General features: G+C 49.0%; 1 protein-coding gene across 4 annotated transcripts in view; it reads right to left on the minus strand.

Moving 5' to 3' along the window:
- Positions 1 to 25793, minus strand: part of NAXD (NAD(P)HX dehydratase) — a 54079-nt gene extending 28286 nt beyond the window's left edge. The window contains exons 1-5 of one of the 4 annotated variants that reach the window (XM_075563422.1): positions 23954 to 25006; positions 22086 to 22460; positions 17009 to 17159; positions 9154 to 9199; positions 7442 to 7530 (exon numbers count right to left, since the gene is read on the minus strand). In XM_075563422.1, the coding sequence (XP_075419537.1) occupies positions 7442 to 7530; positions 9154 to 9199; positions 17009 to 17159; positions 22086 to 22460; positions 23954 to 24434 (1142 nt within the window). In that variant the 5' untranslated portion in view covers positions 24435 to 25006. Of the gene's footprint in view, positions 1 to 7441; positions 7531 to 9153; positions 9200 to 17008; positions 17160 to 22023; positions 22045 to 22085; positions 22461 to 23953; positions 25007 to 25463 lie in introns of those variants that run through there. The other 3 variants (XM_075563424.1, XM_075563423.1, XM_075563425.1) reach the window with 3 other exon arrangements.
- Positions 25794 to 26723: the final 930 nt, after the last annotated feature.

Below are 26723 nucleotides of genomic sequence, written 5' to 3' on the forward strand. Positions count from 1 at the left end.
CAATTATCTAGAATATCGTATTTCTTGGGTGCAGGATAAATGATCTCGTGTTAGCTATCATGATGTATTTTCAACTTGCTTTCAATGATCATAACCCTATTTTTGTTTGCTGCTGTAAAATGTCTTATTTTATTGATATTCAAGGGGGACCAAAAAAAAAAGATAACTCTTCTCAAAGGTTTGGGCTTAAAGAGGATTCTAATAGTAATATGACTCACCATCCAAGCACAAAGCCTGTTGGACAGCTCAGAACAGAACCGCGTCCCATCAGACTCTCCAGGGCTGATTTGGGGGGAAGCAGAACACCATGCCTGTCTTCCAAGGTGCCTCTGGGTGGATTCGAACATCTGATCTTTCGCTTAGCAGACGTTCAGGTTAACCTTCACACCAGGGACTCCCTGCTCCTCTTTTACGAGGCCAATTCTTCAAACCGCTCAAGCTACTGCTTGAGCCTGGCCTGCTGCAGCTGCGGATCCTTCCAGACCGGCACGGAGTCTGATGTAGAGGTTCCTGCCATGCACTGAGGGCTGCGCTGGGTGGCCTGCTGTCCTCAGTCTACAGACACTCCATCGTGGCCTCCCCTGTCTGTATCACCCTCGGTCACAGGCATGTGCCTCGCTATCTTTGAGCTGAGGGCCAGCTCGGGGGCACCCGGGGTGCCCGTGCCTGGGGGTGGTTTCTGCCTTGACCAGGTGTGAGGAAACCATGGCCCTGCACAGGCTGGTCCTTCCGTGAGATCGCAATGAGCTGAGCAACTAGCTTCGCAAGCTCAGATGGCACGATTATTCATAAGGCTAATTAATCCTTCCCTGCAAGGATGGCATACAGTGTCACCTCACAGGTGAGCTTTTTACCATTCCGAAGGACTGAGCCGATGATTGGCATCTTTAATTATCCACAGCAATTTCTCACCTAGAACAGGCGCCTCCCCCCTGTCTGCTCCTGTGCAGGAAATGCAAATCAATTTTAGTACAGCACAAGCCAGTTTCCATTCGGGGCCACTCACAAATAGTTGAGGGACAACGCCTTTCGAAATAGTGACGGGGTACTGCATGCCTCATCAAGGGGGGCAAACCACTCGGCCTCCAGTCAGGGGCTTACAATCCAGCTGTGGACCACGACTGAGGAGGTCAAACCTGGCATGCGGAGTCATTAAAGTAAGACCAGAAGAGTGGCGGTCTTTGTCCTGTGGTGACTTTACCCACAGCTCTGTCCTCTTGCAGGAGCCCTGGTGCCGCAGTGCTTACACACTGGGCTATTACCCTGCAAGGGGAGCAGTTCAAAGCCTCTCTCTCCGAGGGAGGAGATGAGGCTTTCTTCTCCCATAAGGAGTTGCAATCGCAGGAGCCCACGGGGCAGTTCTACGCCGTTGCACAGGGCTGCCAGAAGTTGGAGTGGATGGACCCCATAGCAGGGAGTTTGGTTTGGGTTTGGTTGTCCTCTGGGCAGAAGAGAGCTGTATTTGATCACAGGGACTGGGGAACAACAGCCCCCTGATCCCAGAGTATAGATGGATCAGCATTAAATTGAATAGTGAGCAATTTGAGGAGCCGTGGTGGCACACTGGTTATGAGTTGGGCTGCTAACTGCAAGGTCAACAGTTCAAAACCACCAGCCTCTCTTAAGGAGAAAGATAAGGCTTTCTACTCCCATAGAGTTACAGTCTCGGAAGCTTCTGCACTAGACATAAGCTCTTTCAGGGCCACCCATCTGGCTTAGCCTGCATCTCATCCAGATCCTGGTGCAGTGCCTTGTACCTAGCATGGACTCATAACTACTGGGTAGATGAATACAATAGTCTTGCACTTAAAGAGGAAAATGGGCTGAAGTCTTGTATTCAAGTCCCATACAGGCGACAAGAAGCCACTAGAGCTCTTTCCAAAAACCACCTCCTTTTCTTTAGCTAATTGCTGTGGTAGTCACTCACTCATTCGTGCTCACACACTCAGCCAACAGTGACCAAACTCAAAACAAACACACAAACCCCTCACGGCCATGGAGTGGAGTCGGACTCATAGCAAGTCTATAGGACAGGGTAGACCTGCCCCTGTAAATGTCCTAGACCGTAACTCTTTACAGGAGTAGAAAGCCTCATTTCCTCCCATGGAGCTGCTGGTGGTGTCAAAGTGCTAACCTTGGGGTAAGCAGCCCGATGCGGGAACCATGATACCACTGGGGCTCCACTAAGCTCCTACTGAGTGCCCAAAGAGCCTGGTACATTAGGTAAGTGTCAGGAGGTTAACCTCAAGGAAGGTAGTTCAAAGCCACCAGCTGCTCAGAGGGAAAAAGATGCGCTGTCTCCTGTACAGGTGCACCACCTGGAAAACCCTCTGGGGAGGCTGCGGTCTGCGGACTGGAGGCAGTGGGTGGGTCCAAGGCCTGCCAGATCTCCTCTAGCTGACAGGTGCTGCTGTTAGGTACTGACTCGCGGCAGCAGCACATGAGACATCTGCGATGACAGCTCGTGGTGAAGACAAGCTGCCGCACATCTGGTGGGCTTTGCCAATGGCACTTACCTCTGCTACTCGGCTCGCTCCAGGGCCCACGGAAGTCAAATGTTCTGATTTGTTTTTATCCCCCTCATGTTTCCCTACATGGCTTTCAAAAGCATACTTTGAATTATTACAGGCCCAGAAATCCAGGGTTGGGAGAAGCTCGGGACACATCTGGTCTGATGTCTGAATCTTCAGATGAAGGCACCAAGGAGGCCCAGGGAAGCCACGGGGTGCCTTCCAGGTCACCCCCAGCCCACGCCCCATCTTTGCTTCCTAGGCCCGCAGCCAACAAAACAGCCCAAGTGGGAGACTAAGAACAGCAGGGGCAGATGCTTGTCCTGAGGGTTGGAGGCTACAGTCCGAACTGAGGGGCCAGCGGGCGGGCGAGCTCAGCTGGCTCCGGCTGGAGGAGGAGTGGTTCCCTTTTTCCCTCTGCTTCTGGCAGCCTTTCGCCCTTCCTGGGGCTCCTGGGCTTGTGGACAAATTGCCACGTGGTGCCTGCTCCCTGGGTGCCTCTGTTTTCATGGCTGCTCTTCTCTAAGACACCACGTGGAAGGGATTAGGGCTACCCTCCACCCCACTCCAATAGGACTTGGTTCCTTCCTTCCTTCCTTCTTTCAGCAGTTTTCCTGACGGAGTTCACGTACCACACAATTCAATGGTTTGAAGATACTAAAGAGTTGCGTTCACAGGGAGGAGACGAGCCAGTCAGGGTGCAGTATAGCAACGTTGAAACATACAACCTTCCCCTAGTTCTTTAATGCTTCCTGTCCCCACTATCAGGACCGAAATTCTATAAGTCCGGCTAGACCAGAGTATGTACACTGGTACAGATAAGAACTGGAAACACAGGGAATCCAGGACAGATAAACCCCTCAGGACCAATAATGAAAGTAGCAATACCAGGAGGGGAAGGGGAAGGTGGGGTAGAAAGGGGGAACCAATCACAAGGATCTACATATAACCCCCTCCCTGGGGGACGGACAACAGAAAAGTGGGTTAAGGGAGACGTTGGACAATGTGAGACATGAAAAAAATAGTAATTTATAAATTATCAAGGTTCATGAGGGAGGGAAAAAATGAAGAGCTGATACCAAAGGCTCAAGTGGAAATAAATGTTTTGAGAATGATGGTGGCAACAAAAGTACAAATGTGCTTGACACGATGGATGCATGACTGGATTGTGATAAGAGCTGTATGAGCCCCCCAATAAGATGATTTAAAAAATATAGAGGTTAGCAATCACCACCATGATCAATGTTGGAATATTTGCGTCATTTTCGGACTTATCATTGTTAGCCATCCCACCCCCCACACACACACATTGAACTGGCAACATCTGTCAGGCAACATCTCGTCTCCCCTAAAGAAGGCCAAACTCACTGTCTCAGGAGCTAAGGGCTTCTACGGACTCCATTCGATCTGTAACAGCCCTGGGCCCGGAACCTTGGCATGCTCTGCCCTTTGGACCTCTTCTGGTCCCATCAAGTCCTGGGACATAAATCTTTAATTCCTCTGGCTGGGCTGCCAGGGGGCTAAGTTCCATGAGTACCATGTATGAGCCCCAAGTTCTCAGAGAGGGAGTTGAACTCACCTCACAATTGCAGCCCTCCTACCAAGCCTCACACACTGTGGGTTGTCAGGAAAGGGGTTTTCAGGCAAAACACACACACACACACACACACACACATTTCCACTGGGGAGGAGAGCTGCAACTCAGGAGCAGCCTGCCTGTCCACTAAGTTCGGCGGGGCGTGTCGTTTCCACAGTGAAATCAAGTCTGAGTTACGGTATTACAAAATGCACTCTCTCCCCCACATTTTCATGAAACGGCCGCACTCCTGAGCCATAAACCTTACTGCCATCCTTGGCTCTGGACTTTTTCCTCATTCCCCCAGCCCCCGGCTAATCTTCAGCAAATAGCGCTGGTGCTGAGTCCCAAACAGCTCCAGAACCGACTGCTTCCCCTATTCCTGCTGTACCACTTCTCTCTTAGCAGGGGTGTCACAACAGCCTCCTAATTGGGACCCCAGCTGCCACCCTTCACCCCTCTTCTCAACACCGCCGACAGCGCAGCTGCATTAGTCCGGGTAGGACTCGATCTGCACTGGGCTTGAGATGTCTTTCTTAATATACAATTACTCTTTAGATACAGCTCTTTCTAACACACACACACACACACACACACACACGGGTGTCTATAATATACAATTGCTCTTTAGATACAGCTCTTTCTAACACGCGCACACACACGCACACACACACACACACGGGTGTGTATGAATTTGTTTCTCTAGTCTACCCGGATGAATTCTACCAAATTAAGTCGGCTCATTCTCCTGCTCAGATATTCCAATGGCCTCCCATCTCCCTCCACTAGAAGCCAAAATGGCTCGGTGGCCTACGGAGATCCGTAGGTTTGGTCCCTCCTGGTCATTCTTCCCTCCCCCACTGGATACAGCCACCAAATACACCAACGGTGCCCCATCTCAGCACGCTTGTCTCGGCTCTTCCTCATGGGCAGCCCCTTGATCTTGTTAGCTCCAAGTCTGCACGACGAAGAAAGTCTACTTCCGTGAGGAGTCAGTCTCCGTAACCCACAGGGGCAGTGCTGACCCTTCCCTACAGGAGAGCTCTGAGTCAGAAACGACGCGATGGCAAGGAGTTTTAGGCTTTAAGGAGCCCTGGTAACATAGTGGGGCCTGTGTTGGGCTGCTAACCACAAAGTCAGCAGTTCAAACCCACCGGCCAGTCTGCCGGAGTAAGAAGAGGCTGTGTGCTCCCAGACGTATGTATAATCTTGAATACCCAAAGGACCCTACAGTACAGGGTCGCTGGAGCCGGAGTCGGAGTCGGCGTCGACTCCGGGGCAGCGAGTCTAGTGGCAACGAGTCTACTGTAAGAGAGGATTTCTGAGCACCAGGAGAGGAGGTCTGGTGGTGTCGTGGTTATGAGCTGGGCTCGGATCTGCAAGGTTAGCAGTTTGAAACTACCAGCCGTCCTGAAGAAAGGAGCTTCCTACTCCTGTAAAAAGTGACAGTCTGGGAAACCCACAAGGGCAATTCCGCTCTGTCCTGTAGGGTCACTAGGAATCGGGGGTTTGCTTTTGCTGGTTTGAGGTGTGCAGAAGGCTGAGGGTTATGGCGGGAGTCCCCCATCCAAATAGATTCATCTTCCTTTGCGTTCTTTCTGACCCTGGCCAGCGGGGCACAATGCTTTGCCCGCGGGCAGAGCGTTTTAAAGTGGTTTACTGCCACTCCCCTAGTGAGCTCCAGGAGGGGACATAAATCTAAGTGCATCCTTGATGGAACGTGGGGCACGAGGGCCACAGAGTCATGAGTTCTACACTGACTGCTCCGGTTGGAGCGCTGAGCCAACCTCATCAGCTTCTGGAACCTGCAACAGTATCCGCATCCCAGTCGCGGCCCCTCTCCCGCTTCTGTGACGATTTGATTTCTTGCCAATCATGGTTTGGTGAGTTTCCTTTGTTCTCCGTGCCCTTCTCGAAGGGCTGGGTTTCCATGGTTCCCAAGACACCTTGATGACCTTATGTGGAGGGTCTCCCAAGGGAGCAATTCCACACTACCTGCCAAGAGCATCTTACCTCTGTCCTCTCACACTTACTTCAGACATGTGCCTTCGTACATTACATTTGAATCTGGGGCTCCCTTTCCCGCCCTAGAACAGCACAGGATATGCCCTCTCCTATTTCCGTCAGGCTCGTACTTGGATGTCACTCTCCTGGAAGCTTCGTTGACCACTCCATTTAAAATTGAGTTACGTGTACACGAACCCACCCAGAATTCCCAATCCACCTTCCCCGGCCAGCTGTTATCCATGATCCTGACCACCGCTTGGCAGGCTCTATCTTGTTTGTCTGTAAAGCAGTGCCGCCCAACAGAGGGGCTAGTGACCACGGACGGATATCCAGATGGAGCTCACGTAGAATACTGGGTTTCTGAGTCACGCCAGCCACGTTCTCTAGTCACTCAGTCACTCTGCGTGGCGGCTGTGGTCCTGGATGATGCGCACAGACAAGCTGTCCTTCCTCACGGGAAGTTCCAGGGAGGGAGCTGCCCTGGAGGATGAGCTCCGCAGATCCAGGTACTTTATTCCTCGGCTCCAAGCTGTGTCCGTGGAACCCATCACAGTCTGCACAGCGCACACGGCCTTGTCTGTTGTCAGGCAGGCCCCTTCGTTCCTGCCGTAAGTAATACCATCCACATTCATGGCGTTGGGGTTGCACGCTGTCAAGTGGTTTCCAACTCGCAGCAAGCCCACACCACAGAGCGGACCTGCCTCACCCCGGGGTCTCCAGGCTGGGGTCTCTCTTCACAGGAGCAGACAGCCAGGTCTTTGCTCCCACAGAATTGTCGGTGGGTTCAAACAGCCAACCTTTTGGTTAGCAGCCAAACACTTAACCACTGTGCTCCCAGGGCTCTTGGCCACGCCCGCCCGCCCGTCCATGGAACTGCCCTAGTCTCAGGAAGGCAGTCTTTGCGAGAGGACAGGAGCACGCACGTGGCGCATGTGGAGGAACTGTTCATGGAATCACCTCGGCAGCCCCAATCCAGGTGTTTTCACACACGGCTATCTAAAGACCATGGGTTGATGACATCCTTTCTATTTCTTTCAGCTACATCTACCTGCAAGCTGGAAGAGGTGGGCCCTGGTAGCACAGTGGGTTACACCTTGTGCCTGTTAACCTCAAGGTCTGGAGTTCAAATCCAACAGTCCCTCTGAAGAAGAAAGGCGGGGCTTTCTACTCCCCGAAAGACGTACAGTCTCGGGAAACCCACAGGGGCAGTTCTCCTCTGCCCTGCAGGGTCTCGATGAGTCAGTGTCGACTCGGTTGCAGGGAGTCTGACAGCCTCTGCACAGAGCAGACACAATGAACCGTGATGCGGCTGCAGGGAAAGGACCCACCCACGGGTGCACACACTCACAGCACGGGGTGAACGATCAGCTCCGGGCTGTACGACTTAATCACAGGTGCGGCCTCCTTGGTACAGAACACGTGGGTCAAGTCTGCGCCCTGGGAGAAGAGGCAAAAGAGACGGGCTGAAGATAGAGGGGCATCCGCACAAAAACAGACACTGTCAGGCACGAGGCACTGCCCAATAATTCCAACAACAAGCTCAACGATTCACTTTCCTCAGTATTATATGTAACACACACACACATATTTAAACTAAAAGGATAAGAAATACAAAGGAAATGCCTATACATAAAATTGGATTTTTGCGGCCCCCTAAGAGGCCAAAGCCACACAGCATTAACTCAAAGCAGCTCAGACTTAAGAGACACAGTTTTCTGCTTCTGCACCTGCATCATCTGGGAGGGTCCACGGGAAGCTGTGCAGCTGGGGATGCCAGCCCATTTCCTGCTCCCTGCTCCCACGTGATCACAACGCACAGGCAATGGGCCCCTGGAATAGGTTCCAATTGCTTACATTAGGGCCCGGCAGTGGCATCAAGGGTCTTTTTGATTTTTTTTAACCGTTTCTCAGTGTGAAGTGGGTGAAGGTTTACAGAGAAACTCATCCATCTCACATTCAACAGTTCTTCCACGTTTTGTTTAAAACCACCCGTGGCAACCCCACCACTGAGCCTGCGCCCCCCCCCCCCGCCCCGTGCTTCCTGTCCTAGGCCTCCTCTCCCAACCCTCTGGCTTTTGCCTTTGATCTTGAATGGTTGATCACTCTACCTGGGGCGAGTTCTAATAAAAATAAAAGTATGATGCTAATAAAATTTGATTTTAAAACATCGAATCCGAGCCATTCTGTCACTGGTGGCTTAGCAGTAGCGCAGTGGTTCTGTGCTGGGCTGCTGGCTGAAAGGTCAGCAGTGGAAAACCACCAGCCAGCTCCTGGGGAGAAAGACAGGGCTTTCCACCCCCGTAGAGCGAGTCTCAGAAACCCACGGGGGCAGTTCTACCCTGGCCTAAAGGGGCACTGTGAGTCGGCATCAGCGACATGGCAGTGAGGGAAGTTTTCAGAGGAGTATTTAGGGGTGCTAGCCCTATGGCCATTGTTGGGTCTCCAGTGACCAAGCCTCCATTGAATTCTTTCTGACCATTAACTGGCAGTGTGACCTGCTTTGCCTTCAGGCAGAATGTACTAGAAAGCAGATTACAGCCGGGCCCTGAGCCAGTCCAGGGAGGGGCAGCCCAGTCTGTAGGGCGGCAGCAGGAACTTGGGGTACTAGGTTAGCAACCCCGAAAGCTTTTCTACCTAGAATTGTGTAGCTGTGCCAATCAGGGTTCCTTTCCTGCTTCTGTAGCCCCACCTATGACGGGGATGTATTGATCTGCAGCTAATCACGTTTTTGTGACAGTCTCCGTCTTTCTGTCGATTCTTGAACACCATCATGGCCTCATGCCCACGGTTTCCCTCACCCAAGTGAGAAATTCTTGTCTCCATCATGTCTTTGTCCTGGTCTATAAACTGAATTTGGATTTGGGGTTGAATTTCTCCGCCACATCACTGGATAAGTGAGAACAAGTGTACAGATGTTCTGATGACCTATGACTGATTACCCTAAGATGATATCGAGACGCTCTTGGTTTCTATCGGGATGCATTTGCTTTATTCATATTTAAATGGCACAACTCTCTATTAGGAAGCAACTCCCAGTAAGTTTTAAGCAGACATACGTACCACTTTGAGAGCTGAGATTGCTGCAAAATACGGGGCTCCGGTGTACCTGAAAACAAGATGGGAGAGTCACAGAACTACCTGAGACCGTGGCTCACCAAAAGCACCACAGACATGAAGCAGTCAGCACAGTATTCACACTTGGGTGTTCAACAGAAAGGAAAACCAACGAACAAACTTTGCATGACAATCTGCCTTCATGTAACTGAGTAAGAATGGGGAGCGGGGCTCACAAACTTGAGGAAGAAATTCCACTGTCTTTCGGTTCCCTTCTCCACAAACTTTTTAAAGCCCTCTCCTATGTTCAGACTAAAGGGCTGGAAATATAATGAGAATTTACCATGAGTGAAGGCGATCCGAAGTTCATAGAAACCGATGGTGCCCAGACAAGTCAGGACACAATGCTGAAAACGACCAGGGTGTAGAGATGAGAGTCATCTTGTATGTGGGGCCAAGGGACTACATATACCTCACCCCTGCTTCCAGTACTGCATATCTCTTATTGGTGGGGTTGATCTTCACATTGTGGGGTGTGTGTGTGTGTGTGTGTGTGTTTTTGCAGTGGCACCACATGCTCTGTCCGAGAGAGCTTCATGTGTATAAAGTGCCCAGCCTTCTCTGTCTGTGGGTTCAGTATGATTCTCCAGGGTGTTTTAACTTGGTTAATATTTGTTAATAATTGTTGGGAAATAGCTTCAATGTTACAACCACTTAATTAGGTGCAAAGATTTTCTTTTCTGTCCTGAAGTGACATTTAGAAATTACAGTTGCAGGAAGTCTGGAAGCAGGGGTGAGGTATATGTAGTCCCTTGGCCTCACATACAAGATGACTACATGGCCGGCCCCACTATGAGACATGACGCCCCTCACTGACCCATAGCACTACAGGGGACAACACCGGAGGCACAGTGTAGGAATTGCATCCAACCTGATCCCAGCTCATGGAGGCAAAACACTAAGGGGGTGCAACAGAATAGCAAGGGAATGGAGCGGCGAGGTCCCCAGTGAATGAAGGTGGACTCTGGGGCCAGGGTGTGGTGCCCCTACAGACTGGACTGGAAAACACTCCTAAAGGCCAACAAACAATACTTGAAATAACTACAAGCTTTTCTTTCTTGTTGTGTTTTGTTTTGTTTTTTATTGTCATTGGTTTGTTGTTGTCTTGTTTTGTTTTATTTTGTTGCTTGGTTTTGCTCTGTCTTGTTTTTGTGCATGTTATTATCTCTGTAGGTCTGTCTAAATAAGATAGGCTGGATGAACTATCTGGAGGAGAAAACAATGGGCCAGACAGTTCCGGGGGGACATGGGAGAAGGGGAAGTGGGGGGAAAGGTAGTGGTGTTAACAAACACAGGGATAAGGGAACAACAAGTGACCCAAATCGGTGGTGAGGAGGGTGTGGGAGGCATGCTAGGGCGTGATCAAGGGTAATGTAACCAAGAGGAATTTCTGAAACCCAGGTAGGGGCTGAGCATGATAGTGGGATAGGAGGAAAGTCAAAGGAAATAGAGGAAAGAGCTAGAAGGCATTTATAAGGGGCATTTATAGAGGTCTATATAAAGACATGTACACATGTAAATATATTTATATATTAGGATGGGGAAATAGATCTATGTGCCTATATTTATAGGGTTAGTATTAAGGTAGCAGAAGGACATTGGGCCTCCACTCAAGTAATCCCTCAATGCAAGAATACTTTCTTCTATTAAATTGGCATTCTATGATGCTCACCTTCCCGACACAACCGCTGAAGATAAAGCAGGTGAATAAGCAAATGTGGTGAAGAAAGCTGATGGTGCCCGGCTATCAAAAGATATAGCATCTGGGGTCTTAAAGCCTTGAAGGTAAATAAGCGGCCATCTAGCTCAGAAGCAACAAAGCCCACATGGAAGAAACACACCAGCCGGTGCGATCACGAGGTGTCGAAAGGATCAGATATCAGGCATCATCAGATCAAAAAAAGTTACCATAGTGAATGAGGGGGGTTGTGCAGAGTGGAGACCCAAAGCCCATTTGTAGGTTAGTAGACACCCCCTTACAGAAGAGTCTCAGGGAGGAGATGAGCCAATCAGGTTGCAATGTAGCAACAATGAAAAATACAACTTTCCTCTAGTTCCTAAATGCTTTCCCCCACCCCACTATCATGATCCCAATTCTACCTTACAAATCTGGCTAGACCAGAGGATGTACACTGGTACAGATAGGAACTGGAAACACAGGGAATCCAGGGCGGATGATACCTTCAGGACCAGTGGTGTTAGTGATGATACTGGGTGGGTAAAGAGAGGATAGGTTAGAAAGAGGGAACCAATTACAAGGATCTACATGTGACCTCCTCTCTGTGGGATGGACAACAGAAAAGTGGGTGACGGGAGACAGACAGGGCTCTTGAGGGAGAGGGGAGCGGGGAGGGAGGGGAAAATGAGGAGCTGATGCCAGGGGCTTAGGTGGAGAGCAAATGTTTTGAGAATGATGAGCGCAATGAATGTACAGATGTGCTTTACACAATTGATGTATGGATGGATTGTGATAAGAGGTGTATGAGCCCCTAATAAAATGATTAAAAAGAGAGAGAGAGATGCATTAAGAAGAATGAAAGTGTGTTTGCCCACAACTTACCAAGACTGATAATACCTATTGGCAAGGGTTTATAATATAGGTTCCCAACCTTATTTAGTCCACCATCTATTTTCAGGGGGGAAAAAAATTACTCAGCACCACTCTCCCCTGGCAATTTTGTACGAGAGCCATTATCCAGAATAAAGTGTTGGTATCTGCTTTGACAGCGCCCTGGATGGTGCCACACCGGAGGGCACTATCCCCACCTCGGGGAACACCGGGTTAGAGAACACACACAGTAGTGAAATTTGAGGGGTGAGGTAGACAATTGTCCATATTTAACAATATGTCAAATGAATGCATAGTTTCATCCAGTCACCATTTCAGGAATTAATCCTTTAGAAATAAGCTGATGCATCCATAATGCTAAATGTGTACAGGGATATATATACAATCATACTGTTAATGGGGGACGAGGAAGCAATCTACAACCTATCAATTAGTTGAATAAACTTAGGCCCATCTGAACAATAAATACTACACCTTAATCTAAAGACTAGATCTATGGGTATATGAATCAACATAAAAGGTATCTATGATACCACATCAAGTGAAAACGATAATCATGGAAAAATCTAGAAGGCTAACAGGTCAGCGGTTGAGGAGGAGGATGATGTAGTGGTGGAATATTTTTGGCTTTCGGCTTATACATCTACAGGGCTTGCCTTTATTTAACGCTACGTAGATGCTACTTTTAGAATCAGAATAAAGATATTCCCATTTTGCAAGGTTAGTCCCTAAAACGAAAAGACATTTGTTAAGTTAATTACACTCTAACATGCTCTATCACTAAACTTATCTGAAAGGGAAAACCGATGGCCCATTCTTGCCATCAAGTCTTCCTAAAAGGGCGTCTGAGAAATAGTACCCCTGCCTCTCTCTCAACTCCCTTGTGGCAGAAAGGACAGCCCCGGGGTGCTGGCCTACACTGGAACATGGTCCAGGATCTCTGGGCAAAAGAATCAGGATGGATCAGTGCTTCCCCTTCAGCCCCAAGGGTGAACTGAAGGTCTCAGTGGCAGTGAGACCCAGGCCAGGAGCGGCTTCCACCAGTCTGGGAACCTCCAGGGCAGGCAGCCTCCTAGTGCCCAAGGGCTAGCAGTTTGCTAGGTGAGGCTGTGCACAGCTGATCCATAAAAAGTGGAAATCTATTTACTCCATTGCTTAAGAGTTCACTCATATTGAAAAGACCATAACAGCTGGACCTGACAAAGCCAGGAGAGCACAGGCCCAGCATACATAAAAAAGGACAGGGTCGAGGGATGGAGACGCAGTTGTAGGATGGACCAACAGACTGCAGAGTACAAGGGAAACTTTAATTAAAGGCCTTAAGAGATCCAAGTAAAGGTGGGAGTAAAAGGAGCTTTCATTAAAAGGTACAAAAAAAAAAACATGAAAAGCAAAGCTATTACTTTGAGGACAAAGGTGCGCCTGACCCAAGCCGTGGTATTTCCAGTCACCTCATGAGCGTGGGAAAGTTGTACACGGAACAAGGAACCCCGAAAGACACGGATGCATTTGAATGATGGAAACCCCATGGGCGGCCAAGAGAACCAGCACATCTGCCTTGGGGGAAATACAGCCAAAAGGGTCCTTAGAAGCAAATGTGGTGCAGCTCCACCTCCCGTGTTTTGGCTACGTTATCGGAAGACTAGTCCCTAGAAGAAGACATTATGCTTGGGCAAGCAAAAGGACAATACCAATGAGGAAGGGCCTGCACAAGATGCAGCTACACAGTCTCTGTAACCGTGGGCCCACCCAACTGTGAGGGCCGTGCGGGACCAGGCAGTGTTTTGTTCTGTCACACCGAGGGACACACGAATCCCAACTGACTCGACACCACCTAAGACCAGCAACAGACCTGCCTTTCCAGCTTCGAAGATTCAGCGGCAGAATATTAAAACAGAGAACACCAAACAAAACAAACCAGGAGGCAACAATCACACATCCATGTAGACAGGGTAGGGTCAGAGACAGGGAAGACAGGTAGGAGTCCCACGCAAAGCAGGAGAAAAGAACAGGTTGGTAGTAGCTGAGGATCTGACGGCCAAATCTGTTGCTGGCAACCGGTCTTAGGGACTCTGAAAGATGCGGAACTGCTTCCCCGTGGTTTCCTAGGTTGAAACAGGTACAAAAGTTGACGGCCTCACTTTTCTATCACCAAGTCTCTGGTGGGTGAGCCATCAACCTTTCAGTTAATGGCAGGAGTGCTCAACCGCTGGGTCACCAGGTCCCCCGATAGCCAATGAGAACCTGAAACCTGACTCACTCATCAGCTCATGGTGACGATGAAGTAGAACTGGCCGGAAGGTTTCCAAGGGGGCAAGCTTGATGGAAGCAGAGGGACGCAGCTTTCTACAGCACAGGAAAGAACTGGGGGTTTGAGCCACTCATTTTTCCAGTTAGCAGATGAGCGCTTAACTACTGCATCAACAGGGCTTCTTTGATAACCAATAAATCACAAACACACACGCTCCAAACCGGTTGTCTCTGAATTGATTCTGACTCTTCAATATGCAATAAACCAAAAGCCAAACTCACTGCCCTCATATTGATTATGACTCAAGGTGACCCTATAGGTAGGGTAGACCTACCCCCCGGGGATTTCTGAGACTATAACTGTTCACATGAGTAGAAAGTCCCATCTTTCTCTGAAAGGAGTGTTTGGTGGATTCGAACTGCTGACCTTGCAGTTAGCAACCTAACGCATAACTACTACACCAGGGCTTCCGCACTATCTAATAGCGAAGGCAAATTTCCTTTATCCAAGCAGACTTATGTTTATACACTAAAATGGTTTATACCAGTTTTCAAGCAAGATTAATGAAAAGGCATACAGATATTTCCCAGGAAATTTGCTAAATTATAATGAAAATTTGAAATTTACAAGTTTCCAAGCAAAAAGTACAAGTTACGTATAAGCAAATTGAACTGGACATGGATGCCAACGTTTAAAGCGCAGTAAGAGAAATTACAAATTTCCAAAGAAAAGGATCTCTAGTGTGGCAGTTACATCATCTGGTGTCAACTTGAGACTAAGAGTGAAGGGGTGGAGTTTAGCCTGTCAATCAGGTCATAGCTTGACGACCTCATTTGGAGGTGCTAAGGAGATAAAATAGCTTGCTGGAGGCGGGGCACACACACACACACACACACACACACAGACACACACTCCCTGCGAGACATTCCTTCTGACAAGACACATGGAGCTACACTAGCGCCCTGGGAGCTGGAGAAGCCACATGGAGACCCCAGCCAGTGCTGAGAAGCTTACACCACCACTGGATCCACAAGACTTTCCACCCACTGGCCTGTAATCTTCCTGCATTCAGCTTCATTGCACATGTTTCTTGAGTCTGAAGAGGAATTTATAGATTGATATCGGACGTATGGGCTAATCTCAGACTGATGGACTTGATCTGGACTGGGCTGGGATGCTTTCTCAATATTCAGTTGCTCTTCTATAGAAAGATCTTTCTTATAAACATATGAGTCTCTATGAATTTGTTTCTCTAGTCAACCCCGAATGACACATTTGGCTACCCCCAAATTCTATAGTCAGCCAAGGCAGATGAAAAGTTCGGGGAATCATGAAATAAAAAGCCAATGCAATTTTCCCAAGAACTTTCTGAAGCGCCCTCACAGCTCAGTACATTTGCAGTGGTGTGGGCAGCAGACCATCCATATACACTGCCCAAAGAATTTACTACTGAAAAACTCAAAGGACTGCTGTCCAGGCAGACAGGAAAACAGATAGCAATGCATCTTGCCAGGCACAAAGTTAAATTCAAGAGCTATGAGCTCAGCTAAGAATTCTCTGTGGAACTCCGACAGCGTAACACCAAAAAGAGCAGAGTGGCAACTGATGGCACCTAGAGGTCCCGACTTTCTGGAGGCACCATGGGAAGAAGGCCACTGGAGATGAACATTCTCTCCTCGCCCCTCACTGCTTTATGGATTTGATAGGGGAAGGTACTCACCAGCCATACTACATTAACTTTAAAAAGAGAGGGAAGCCATTTGCTGTATTTGAAATAAAAACAGAATTTCCAAAATAATTTTCAAATACCTAACAAAAATTAAAAATGGAAACACAAAGTAAAATAAAGAGTAAAAATAATAAATCTTAGAAAGTCTATCAAGTAGACGATAAATATGAATAGACTTATTCCTCCTATTAGAAAGGGTACACAGCATAAGATTGGGTTCAAAAAGGAAATCTAGTTACATATTCCTTATAATAAATATAAATTATAATACATATACCATATTATTTATAAGAAATATACTTTAAGTGGGGAGGAAGGGGGGAAATGAGGAGCTGAGACCAGGGGCTTAAGTGGAGAGCAAATATATTGAGAATGATGAAGGCAATGAATGTACAAATGTGCTTTACGCAATGGATGTATGTATGGATTGAGATAAGAGTTGTACGAGCCCCTAATAAAATGATTTTAAAAAGAGAGAGAAAGAAGTATACTTTAATAAGTACACCTTACTATACTGTTGTCCGTTACCCTCCAGTCAGTTCCGAGTCCCTGTGAGCCAATGTGTACAGAGGGGAACTGCTCCACGGGGTTTAAAGGCCGTGTGACCCTTTAGAATCAGATCCCCAGGCCTGTCTTTCCACACATCTCTCGGTGGGCTTGAACCATCAACCTTTCCGTTAGTAGGGGTACAGCGTTGTAACGATTTATGTCACTCAGGGCTGCCTTAGCCACGTGATAAACAATTGAGAGGAAAAGGATAGGCAAAGAGAGAGCCCATAAATGTAAACTAAAAGTATGCGTAAACAGAAATGGTAATTAAAGTAGAACTTAAGTAAATGACAGTATTACTAGATCCCGCTGGCCAAACAGGGCAAATAGAAAAGCCCTACGTACACAGAAACAGAACACAGCAGCCGGAGACAGAAATGCAGAAGAGAAAGCAGAACCCACAGAAAGCCGAGCTCTGTCAAATTGTATAACTTCTAGGAATATCTTTAAATTCACCGGGTAACCAGGTGTTGAGCATCTTTATCCTGATTATAATAGTAGTATATGCTTCTCGTATGAAGCCTGGTAAGCACAGAGATGTAGAAAATATTGGGTGCCCAAATATCCAAATATTTAGAAAGGATTACTAGGATTAAACTCGGGAGACCGGTGGGTAGGTGAACAGGTACACGCATACCTGTGCATACACGTACAAAGACAGAGAGGGCACAGAAAATACCAACAGTCCTCATTTGTCACTTACTCTTGACAGCCTCCAATTACGCCTACTCTTCCATCTTGTCCTTTGTGCTTTTTGCTACTTAGAGGAGGTATAATATTCCGCACCAGCTGGAAAGGAGTTTCCATATCCTTTATGGAATGCCCTTTATGGAGTGAAAATGCTCTTTCTAAAACTGGAAAACAGGAAAGTGACATTCATTCACAAAGATAAATATCTCCTGTCATACAGAAAGAACAGAGACTTAAATAAAAGAATCCACCCATGAACTGAAATACTTTCCAAAGTTGACTTAATATAAATGAATGCTATAGATTTTCAACCAGTGATTTCACCGTTACTTCAGTAAACAAATGATATTCAGGAGCTACGACCTAACTCTAACATATGCTGTGTGTTTTACATATTGGGGAGACCGGGTGGTACAGTTCTGCTGGTGTTAATGGTTAAGCATTGGACTACTAACCACATGGTTGGCGGTTCAAACACACCAGCTGCTTTGAGGGAAAAAGATGAGTCTGATCCTATTAAGATTTTCCAAATCCCAAACTCACTGCCATCGAACTGAATCCGCCTCATAGCGCCCCTGCAGAGTACAGAGCAGCACTGCCTCTGTGGCTTTCTGACACTGTAAGTCTTTACAGAAATAAAAGCCTAAGACACTCTGCATAGGTCACTATCTGTTGGAATCAAATCGGTGACCGTGAGTTTGGTTTGGGTTTGGGGTGAAGAAGTGACTAAGGATTCGGCTGGACGGTCAGCCATTTAAACCACCAGCAGCTCCATAGGAAGAAGACATGGCTGTCTGCCTCGGGGAGCCCCTGGCGCACTTCCACCCTCCTAGAGGATCACCAGGAATCTGAATCAACTCGACAGCACACGCAGCAGACCAAGGTCATTGCTGAAAGGCATCGGGCACTTGGGAAGAAGCCTTACTTTGTCAGAAATATTTAGAAGCTAAAGCCACAATGCTATTTGATAAACTACATATAATATTTATCATATTTCAATGTTCTTCTAAGTGTATCGGGCCTCTTTGCTCCCCACAAATCAGAAAAGCAAGTTCTGATTTGTCACCTTCCACGGTCATATTCTGAAACCTGACAGAGCCATCCGATTGCTCCAGTTTGGCTTTCAGGTTGTATTTCCAAATGCTCACTTACCAATTAGATATAACTTGGAAATTTCACTCTCAGTATAGGGCATAAGACAATTCATTGGGTTCTGAGTGTCATTTTTTTTTAAATCTGGCCATTTAAAACTATCTCTAAATAGCTATGTGTTCATTGGTCTTTCTTGAAAAGCTTCGTAAGCTTCGCTGTATTTTGCCTTCATATAAAAACAGCTCAGAAGTGAGAGAAATGATGGTTATTCTGTGCAGCCCAATGTGTGAAGAGATAAAACAGACACTCTTTCTAAGAAGAGAGGATCTTTGAAAATGCAAGCAAGCCATGTTTTCCACAAACAAGGTAGCTGGTTCATTTTATACTTCCAATGATCTCGGCCCAAACCGCTGCCATCAAGTCAGCTCACAGTGACCCTACCGATAGGGCAGAGTAGAACTGCCCGTTGGAGTTTGCAAAAGTGTAAATCTTTATGGAAGTAGACAGCCTCATCTTTATCCCAAGGAGAGGCTGGTAGGTTCGAACCACTGACTTCTTAATTAGCAGCCCAGTGCTTAACCCCCAGCTTAATCCCCAGCACCAATTATCTCAGCAGCTGAGAAAAAATTAGAGACCCGTCAAAATTTCAGCCCAGCACCAAAAGCAGACCTACACGTAAAAGTTTTCATCTTTAGAACTCTTTCCAATGTACTTTATTAAAACAGCACATTTCATTCAATGAAGTTACTAGCAAAAGGCTTTCCCCAAGGACGCGACGTGAACACCTTAGATCAGAGTGAAAATCTAGCCGTCAACACTGTCCAGGCAAACACTTTCCCTCCTTGTTGCACACCAACAAAGGATTGAAACTCGAAACAGAACCACTCTGTAGATCTCTGGCCAAGAAATAGCAGGACCAGGCTTGCTCCCCGATAAACACAGCTGGCTAATCCCTCTGCGCCTCAGTCTTTGATGATACCCGCGCTCTGCTCCCAGCGAGCTAAGTAAACAGCTCTCATCCACAGAACTCCTGCCCGTCAGATCTGGAGCAGGGCCACCGAGGCAAGCTGGGTGACACTGGAGTTGACAAAAGCAACTCTTGCGCTGACTCTGCCTCCCTCTCCCAATTCATCCCACTTCCTGTGTTTCCCACCCACACCCCAACTCCCCCCCATCACCCACCATCTTTTCGCGACCTAACTTGCAATGCACTGGGCACTGCTGGGCTTTGTAAGTGCACGATTGCGACATGCTCGTTCCCTGGCGCTGCCTCCGAGGAGCTGCTGGCAAGGAATTAGCATGGCTATAATTAGACTTCGCTCCAGTAGCCCTGAATGCTGATGAAGAAGCTCTGCTGCTATGAAAACACTTCACGTGTATTTGCTGCAAACCTTCACCCAGCCACTGTGAGAACAATGCCACCACTGGGGGCGGTGGGTAAAATAACTCCACAATAGGAAGCGCCTAGTCACTCCTTCGGATTCCTCTAAACAAGAAAGCCGGTTGCTTCACACACTTTAAGAACTGTCCACACGGAACCCAAACTTGCCGGTCATCCAAGGGCTGTCCTGGCTCCCTGTTAACGTTCTGGGGGTGGCTGTATCATTCCTTTTCACGAAATACTAAATCCTCAGCTACACAGTAAATATTCCTACTAAGACCAAGTCCATTCTTCGTGCGACAGATAACACGAGTTAAAGGTGCCTGGTCTCAAAGAGCTCTGCTGTTTCCAAGCGAGCATTTAAGACCATTTCAATGACACTTTGGGAAGTGGTTATTGAGCTATTATGTTACATTACTTAAGAATTAATTATACGCTGAGGCAGCCGGGGAAATGAAAGTCATTATTATTGTTTGTCCGTGAGTAAAAAGACGGAAAAGTATAAAGTACTTTAGAGGGTGTATATCCTAAGAGGTTGCTGGGTTCCACTTGCTGAATCAGATCCTGTAAGTTTAATTCCCCTCTCCCTGCCATCTAATAACATGGGAATAGGAAAAAATCGAAAAGGCTGGACAAATGCATAACACTCCTATTAGGATTTCCCCCTGGTATTCGGTGCTTTAAGCTTCTGTTCTCGAACTAGAATTCAAGATGCGTTATGAACCTCGCATTAGTTACAGAGTTAACTTTAATAAGCTTCTATAACAACAAGGAATGAAGTTATTAGTTCAAACTCAGCCAAGTAATAAGCATAAATGATTTGTAAAAAAAACAACAACAACAACATCCCTATTTTTCAGAGTTTTTAAAATCATTTTTCTCTTTCTTTAAGCCAGGATAATGTTACAGGGATCATAGTAAAATTTAAAACCAGTATTGCCCTACTGAATTTTTAGGCAAATTATAAAGAAGTGACTAGTGACTTCAGGAAGTTTTACTATCTAGGGACGCTCTGGGTGGTACAAATGACTCAGGATGAGAGTTAAGAGCTCACCCACCCGGAGCCTTGAAACAAAAACCAGCAATCCAGTACCATAAGATGCGCCCTGAAAACCTCCTGGGCAAGTTCTATGGGGCACAAATGGGGCCGCCATGCACCTGCATCCCCCTCAGTGGCGATGGTTTGGCGGTCTTGTTTGACTGTGTAATGCCTGATCACTAAGGAAGAAGACAGAGAGTGAGTACCATGAAGTCACAAAACCGAAGCACTCGGAAGAACACAATCCAAACACCCTCATGGTCACAGGGCAGACCAGAACTGCTCCTTTGGGTTTCCGAGTCTCTAAGTCTTTGAGGGAGGAGACAGCAAACAGATGACGCCTGTCAGAACCCATAACCCACTATGCCACCGGGGTTCTGGGGGCCCAGAAAAATCCCTCGAAGCAGGTTTAAAGTTATAGTTTTAAAGTAAGACACTGTGTTTATTAAAATATTTACAGGCATAGAGTCAAGTTTCCTCTGTACAGCGGGCTGGAGGCTGTTGTGTGTATTGTAGGATGTTTAGCTGTACTTTGATGTGACCCGCAAGGTGACACTAGTACACCCGTCTCCCAACCAAGTTCTAACAACTCAAACGGTTTCTCCCCAAAACCCATTCATTGAGTCAATTCTGACTCATAGCAATGGTATCACCCCAAACCCAGACTTATTGTCATCGAGTCGCTTCTACTGCATACGTGATTCTAGAAGACAGGGTAGAACTGCCCCTCTGGATTTCCAAAGCCGTAAATCTTTATGGGAGTAGAAAGCCTCAACTTTCTCCTACAGAACGGCTCGTGATTTGGAACTGCCAACCTTGTGGTTAGTAGTCCATCAGGGACCCTCTCCATGATCGCAGCTATGCCAAAGGCCCTAAGGGTGAAAAGCAGCCAACTGAGAACCACTGGTACAGATGTATGAATGCCGTTTCAGCACTGTTACTTATGCCAATGCCTCAAGTTCCTCATATGGAGTGTCATATAAAACATACATGTGGTTAACATGTAAAGCCACATCAGAATAAAACAATTTTACTAGCCCTCATATATGGCTGCCAAGCATTAACGTTTAATCTCAGTCCTTTTATACACCTGATGGAAATAATTCTTAAATTAATGGCAATGTTTGATAAACTGTTATCACCACGCGAAGAAAAGGAACTACATCAATACATCTCCCAATTAGTTGGAATTCCAATCTTACAAATGTCTACAGTGTAAATTTCGGAGGTTAAGTCTTTAACAACAACACTACAGACAAGTTATGAAATATTTCACCTTTATATTAAAAAGGGCACGTGGCATGAACCAAAAGGCACCGTGGTGGTGCGGCGCTTACGCCCCGGCTGGTACTCCAGGGCCAGCAGCAGTCTGCCTCTGCACAGACCAACCACAGGCGTGGCCACCTCCATTCCCCGGAGTTACTGCAATGGCTTGGTTTGGTTTTTTTATTGTTTATCATGAGCCAATATTTAACTACCTGTTTGTCCTTTGGCTGATATCCAGAAAATCACCCACCTATTTCCAAGAGGATCTGACCCAAAGCTAAGCCATCGATCGCTTGTCAAAATGTACTGTACCTAGGGGAGGAGAAAGAGCTGCGTTCATAGCATGAAAAGGAATGTCCTCTCCGTAGGCTCGGCGGTGTGTCCGCTGCTGCGGTGGGCTGGGCGGCCGGGGCTGTGCCCTCTGGGAGACAGCGGAGGAAATCCCCGCCAACACTTGGCCCAACATCTGCAGCATCTGCAGCTCCCGAGCTCGCTCCGCCTCCCGGTGCTTGTCCTCCATTTTCAGCCTCTGCTCTTCGTACCGGAAGAACTTCTCTTCCGCATCCACACTTTGCTGTAAAAGTTTCCCCATCATCTTGTCCAGAGGTATTCCGGTGTGGTGCTTTTTGGGTCTTTTGGGTTGAGAGAGATGAGGTGTGCCGGTCTGAGCACCAATATGCTTAAAGCCTACAAGTTTTAAAGCAAATAATGGTTTTTGTTGTAACTCAAATGACAGCATGTACACACAGGGTCACTTTTCCTTCGCTTCAACTTTATTAGAATAATATCAAGGGACTTAACTAACAGAGGCCGTACGGAATCGTTTGAACCATTGTAGGAGACAAACCTGAAGACACTCTTTTACCAAAAGTCTAATGTTTTAAGGCCCAGGACATAACTGAACTCTCCACACCCATCAAAAGAAAAGTTCAGTCCTTCACAAATGCACTCCAGGCCCTTTTGGGCTAAGCCGAAGAAGAATTCACACATAAATAGCAATGTGGCTCAGGAGGAGAAAACGGGCTTGACAGAGAGCCAACTTGTCCTATAAGTTACTTTGTCTTTAGAACAATTATGAGTCTGGAAAAACAGGTCAAGTCTGTCTGGTTTTTGTTTGTTTTACAGAAGTCTGGCTGAGGAGGGAGAGAGAATTATGTGGATTTCTTAGTCTAGGCTGCTTTCTAGAATTACTTGTCAATAACTGTTTCTTGTGTTGTCATCGCTGCTTCTCCATGCCCAAAGCACCTTACGCTCATTTGAATTTACAATGAATTTAGCACTTCACAGAAGCCTTCAGGTGAACCTCAAAAAAAAGGGCGGGGGTGGGGAGCCATGATCTAGAACTTTACCTTTTGGTAAAAGCTTATTAGCGAGTCAGTCTTATCATGAAACCCCAACCAAGCACAAAGAAACCTTGTGCTAATCAACCATGACTGTGAATTTAAGACACACACACACACCCAATAAAAACAAAAAACCCTAGGTTATGGGCTGCTCACTGATGCTCAGAAACCTTTCTTGTGCTAGGGCCACCGTGTCCCAAGGAGAAGCCAGCATTTGGAATTGGTGTGCCAAAAAAAACCAAAAGGTTAAAAAGCCTTAACAATGATTCTCTAATCAAACTCAGCATGTGCACGCTGTAAAAGTCATTCTAACCTGACTCGGGTACAACTCTCCTTTTTACAGTCCCACGGGAGGGCATGTCATCATTTCGGCCACCATCTCTAAAAGGCCGTGGAACCACTGGGGGTAAATGACTTTTCTTCTCCCCCTGTCTATGCATTTTCTCTACCAAGGTAGATACTAGTCATCTCCCCACCTCATTGGGAGAAATGAGACGAACCAATCTCCAAGTCCTTTAGCTGCATAAAAGACTGTAGATGAATTCAAGTTCAACTGGTAGAGGGGGGAAAAGGAAATCCTAGGAGGTGTTGAGGCCCAAAACCATTAGAATCTGCCTTTTCAGTTCACACCTAAATTCTTTTCTACAGTTTGTCCCATTTGCAAAGCCTGGGAGTTCAGGGATGGACTAAGGAATTCTGCAGTCCAACGGCCTAGTGGGAGATGAAAGTTTGAGGCAGGGGGTGGGGTGCTTGGTTAACCCTCCCTGGGAGCTTTCGGGATAACCCTCTCCGGGGACCCAGACTCCCCCCAGAGCCCTGGCCCAGGCCTGTACTCACCGTGGCCAGGCGGCACCGGGATGGCGAAGGGTGCACACTCCACCTTGACTGGATGCCCCGTGAAGGAAGAGCCTTCGCCGCAGGTCAAGTCCTTCTCCGCTGCCTGCTCCGGGCTGGTCTCCTCTTCGGGAGGGGGGCCTCCCCGAGGGGGCGCGGGGCCACCGGCGGCGGCAGCGCGGGCGCCCAGGATACTGTCCATCTCGTCGAAGAACTTGCAGGCCTTGCGCGCAGGCCCGCCCTTGGGGAGCCCGTCCTTCGCCTGGTAGTACAGGCGCTTCAAGCCCTTGATGCGGATGCGGCACTGCTCCGGGGTCCGGTCGAAGCCCACCTGGGCCAGCCGGCAAGCCACGTCCCGGTACACATGGCTGTTCCGAAAGTTCCCGTCCAGTGCCGACTGCACGTCCGCTTCGCCCCAGATACCCAGTAGGGCTCGGGTCTCCAGGTCGGACCACAGGAAGCCGCGGGTGTTGGCAATCATCATGCCCAGCGCAGGTAGGCGCAGGAGCGACCGAGGGACCGCCAGCCCGGCAAAGGCAGGGAAAGGAGAAGCCAGACCCAGCGCGGACCGCTCGCCGGGCAGCCCACGGACGGAGGCCAGCTCCGGATTGACAGCACCACGAGCCGGGGGACACGCACCCGGACGGCGCTTCACATTTCTTGCGTGGACTGGAGAACCGGAGCCCCGCACGCCACCGCGGAAACAAACTTTAAAAGGTGTGATCCAGCAGCCCTCGGCGCCCCCATTCACATGCAAATCCAGTGGGGCGAGGGAACCCCCGCGAAGACCGGACCCACAGGCCCAGACGCTGCGCTCCGATGGCCCCGGGCGCCGCTCACTCCAGGCGCGGCCGCCGCGCCTCAGTCACCAGCGCGGACCTGGTCGCCCGGACCCCAACCCTCCAGCGGCCAACCCCGCGCCAATGTGGGCTCAGTGCTTCGTGTGGCCCGCCGCGATCCAAGCCTGCGGTCCCAGCAACGCGCGCTGCCCCGCTCCGAGCCCGGCGCCCCGCGCCCCGGGGACGCCTCCCCGCGCGCGTCCCCTGCGCTGCACTCGCGACCCTTCCCAACGCGTCCGGCTCCCCTTCCCCGCCGCCTCCCTCCGCCTTTCGGTGCCACTCACGCACGGACGTCCCCGCCTCTGCTCGGGTGACGGGCAGAGGCGCCGCCTCCCCCAGCCTCGCTGCGGCCGCACCGTGCCGGGAACGCCGGGCAGCTGGCGGAGGCCGCCGGGCTCCGGGCCGCCCGCTCCGCCTCGGGCCGGATCGCGCACAGAGCGGGGGTACGCGCGGCGCCCCTCCAGCGGCGTCGCCAGCTCACCACCCGCAGGCCGCTCTTCGCGGCGGCGCACGGCTCGGCACGTTCTCGGCGAGTCTCCGGGGCGCGTCTCCCCCACGATCCCCGACCCCGATCCCCGACCTAGCTCCATTGTAAGGGTCGCCCGCAAGGCAATGGGGCGCAGGCCACCCAGCGCCCTCCCGCGGGGGAGGAGCGGCCCCAAGGCGGAGCGTACCTGCGCGCCAGGGCAGCCAGGCGAGCGCGAGCGCGGATAAGAGCAGCACCGTCATGGCCCCGCGGGTGGCCATCGTCCCGGCTCCGACCCGGGGGATTATCCGCGGTCAGAGCGATGCCACTTCAGCCCAGGGCCGGGTCCTTCTCCCCGGGAGGGCCTACGCCGAGCTTACCTAGCCTGCAGGCCGGGACCCAGAGGGCAGCGCGAGCTGCAGAGCCACCCAAGCGTTGAAGCCCAACCATTGGCCGTTCCTTCCGGGTTCGCTACCGACCCGGCGCGCCGCCGCCGCCGCCGCCGCCGCAGGAAACCGGCTCCCAACTTGCCCGTGGGTCGGAGCTGCAGCTTTCCCCACCCCCGACTGGCCCTCCACCAATCGTCGCTCGGATTTCGGATGATTGACAGACGCGACGCCCAACTCGACCTGGGCGGGCTAGCGCTGAAGCTCCTGCCCCAGCTCTGGCCTGTAACAGTGTTGGGGTGCAAAGCAGGCTTTAGATAGAGAGCGTCAAGCTGGGTCTTAAATCTGTTTGGGGGCCCGATTTGCTTTTATCGTCCCTTTTGGGGCCATGGGGCGTTTTAGAAAAAGTGCCCAATTAGCAAGCAAGTACAGTAAGAACAATCACCAGAGTTGGCTTTAGACAAAAACAGGAGTGCTCCCAGGACTGTTTGCATTTCCGAAAATATAGGGTGGTTGGGTTGAGATTGACTGCTCCAGCCCTGACCGCTCTTGAACTAAAAGAAACAAACAGATTCACTGCCTAGGAGTCAATTCTGACTCTTAGTGATCCCAAAGGACAGATTAGAAATGCCCTCGTGGGCTTTACAGGGGTGGAAAACCTCATCTTTTTCTCCAACTCCAGACTAGTGAAAAACACGCTCATTCGTTTACGCACAAAGCCACGAAATAATTCCTATCTAACTGCCCTCCTGTACTTGGATGTCTAATAATCAAAAATTCTAACACAGTGCCTCAGATTCCAGTCCGACTCACGATGGCACCACGTGTTACATACAGAGTAGAACTACTGTATAGGGTCTGGTGAGGCCTTGGCTGGTCAATGTAAGGTGCTTGGCTGGTCAATGTAAGGTCTTTTAGTGCTTGGCTGGTCAATGTAAGGTCTGCAGTTTGAGCCCATCACCAGCAGGTGAAAGACTTACCGCCTTGGAAACGGTATGGGCCAATGCTACTTTGTCTTCTAGCGCCGCTAACAATAACAGGAGATTTCATATTCTCAGAAATTAGATAGTTAGGCCTTTCTT

The sequence above is a fragment of the Tenrec ecaudatus genome, chromosome 11, assembly GCF_050624435.1.
Source record: "Tenrec ecaudatus isolate mTenEca1 chromosome 11, mTenEca1.hap1, whole genome shotgun sequence".
NCBI lineage: Eukaryota > Metazoa > Chordata > Mammalia > Afrosoricida > Tenrecidae > Tenrec > Tenrec ecaudatus.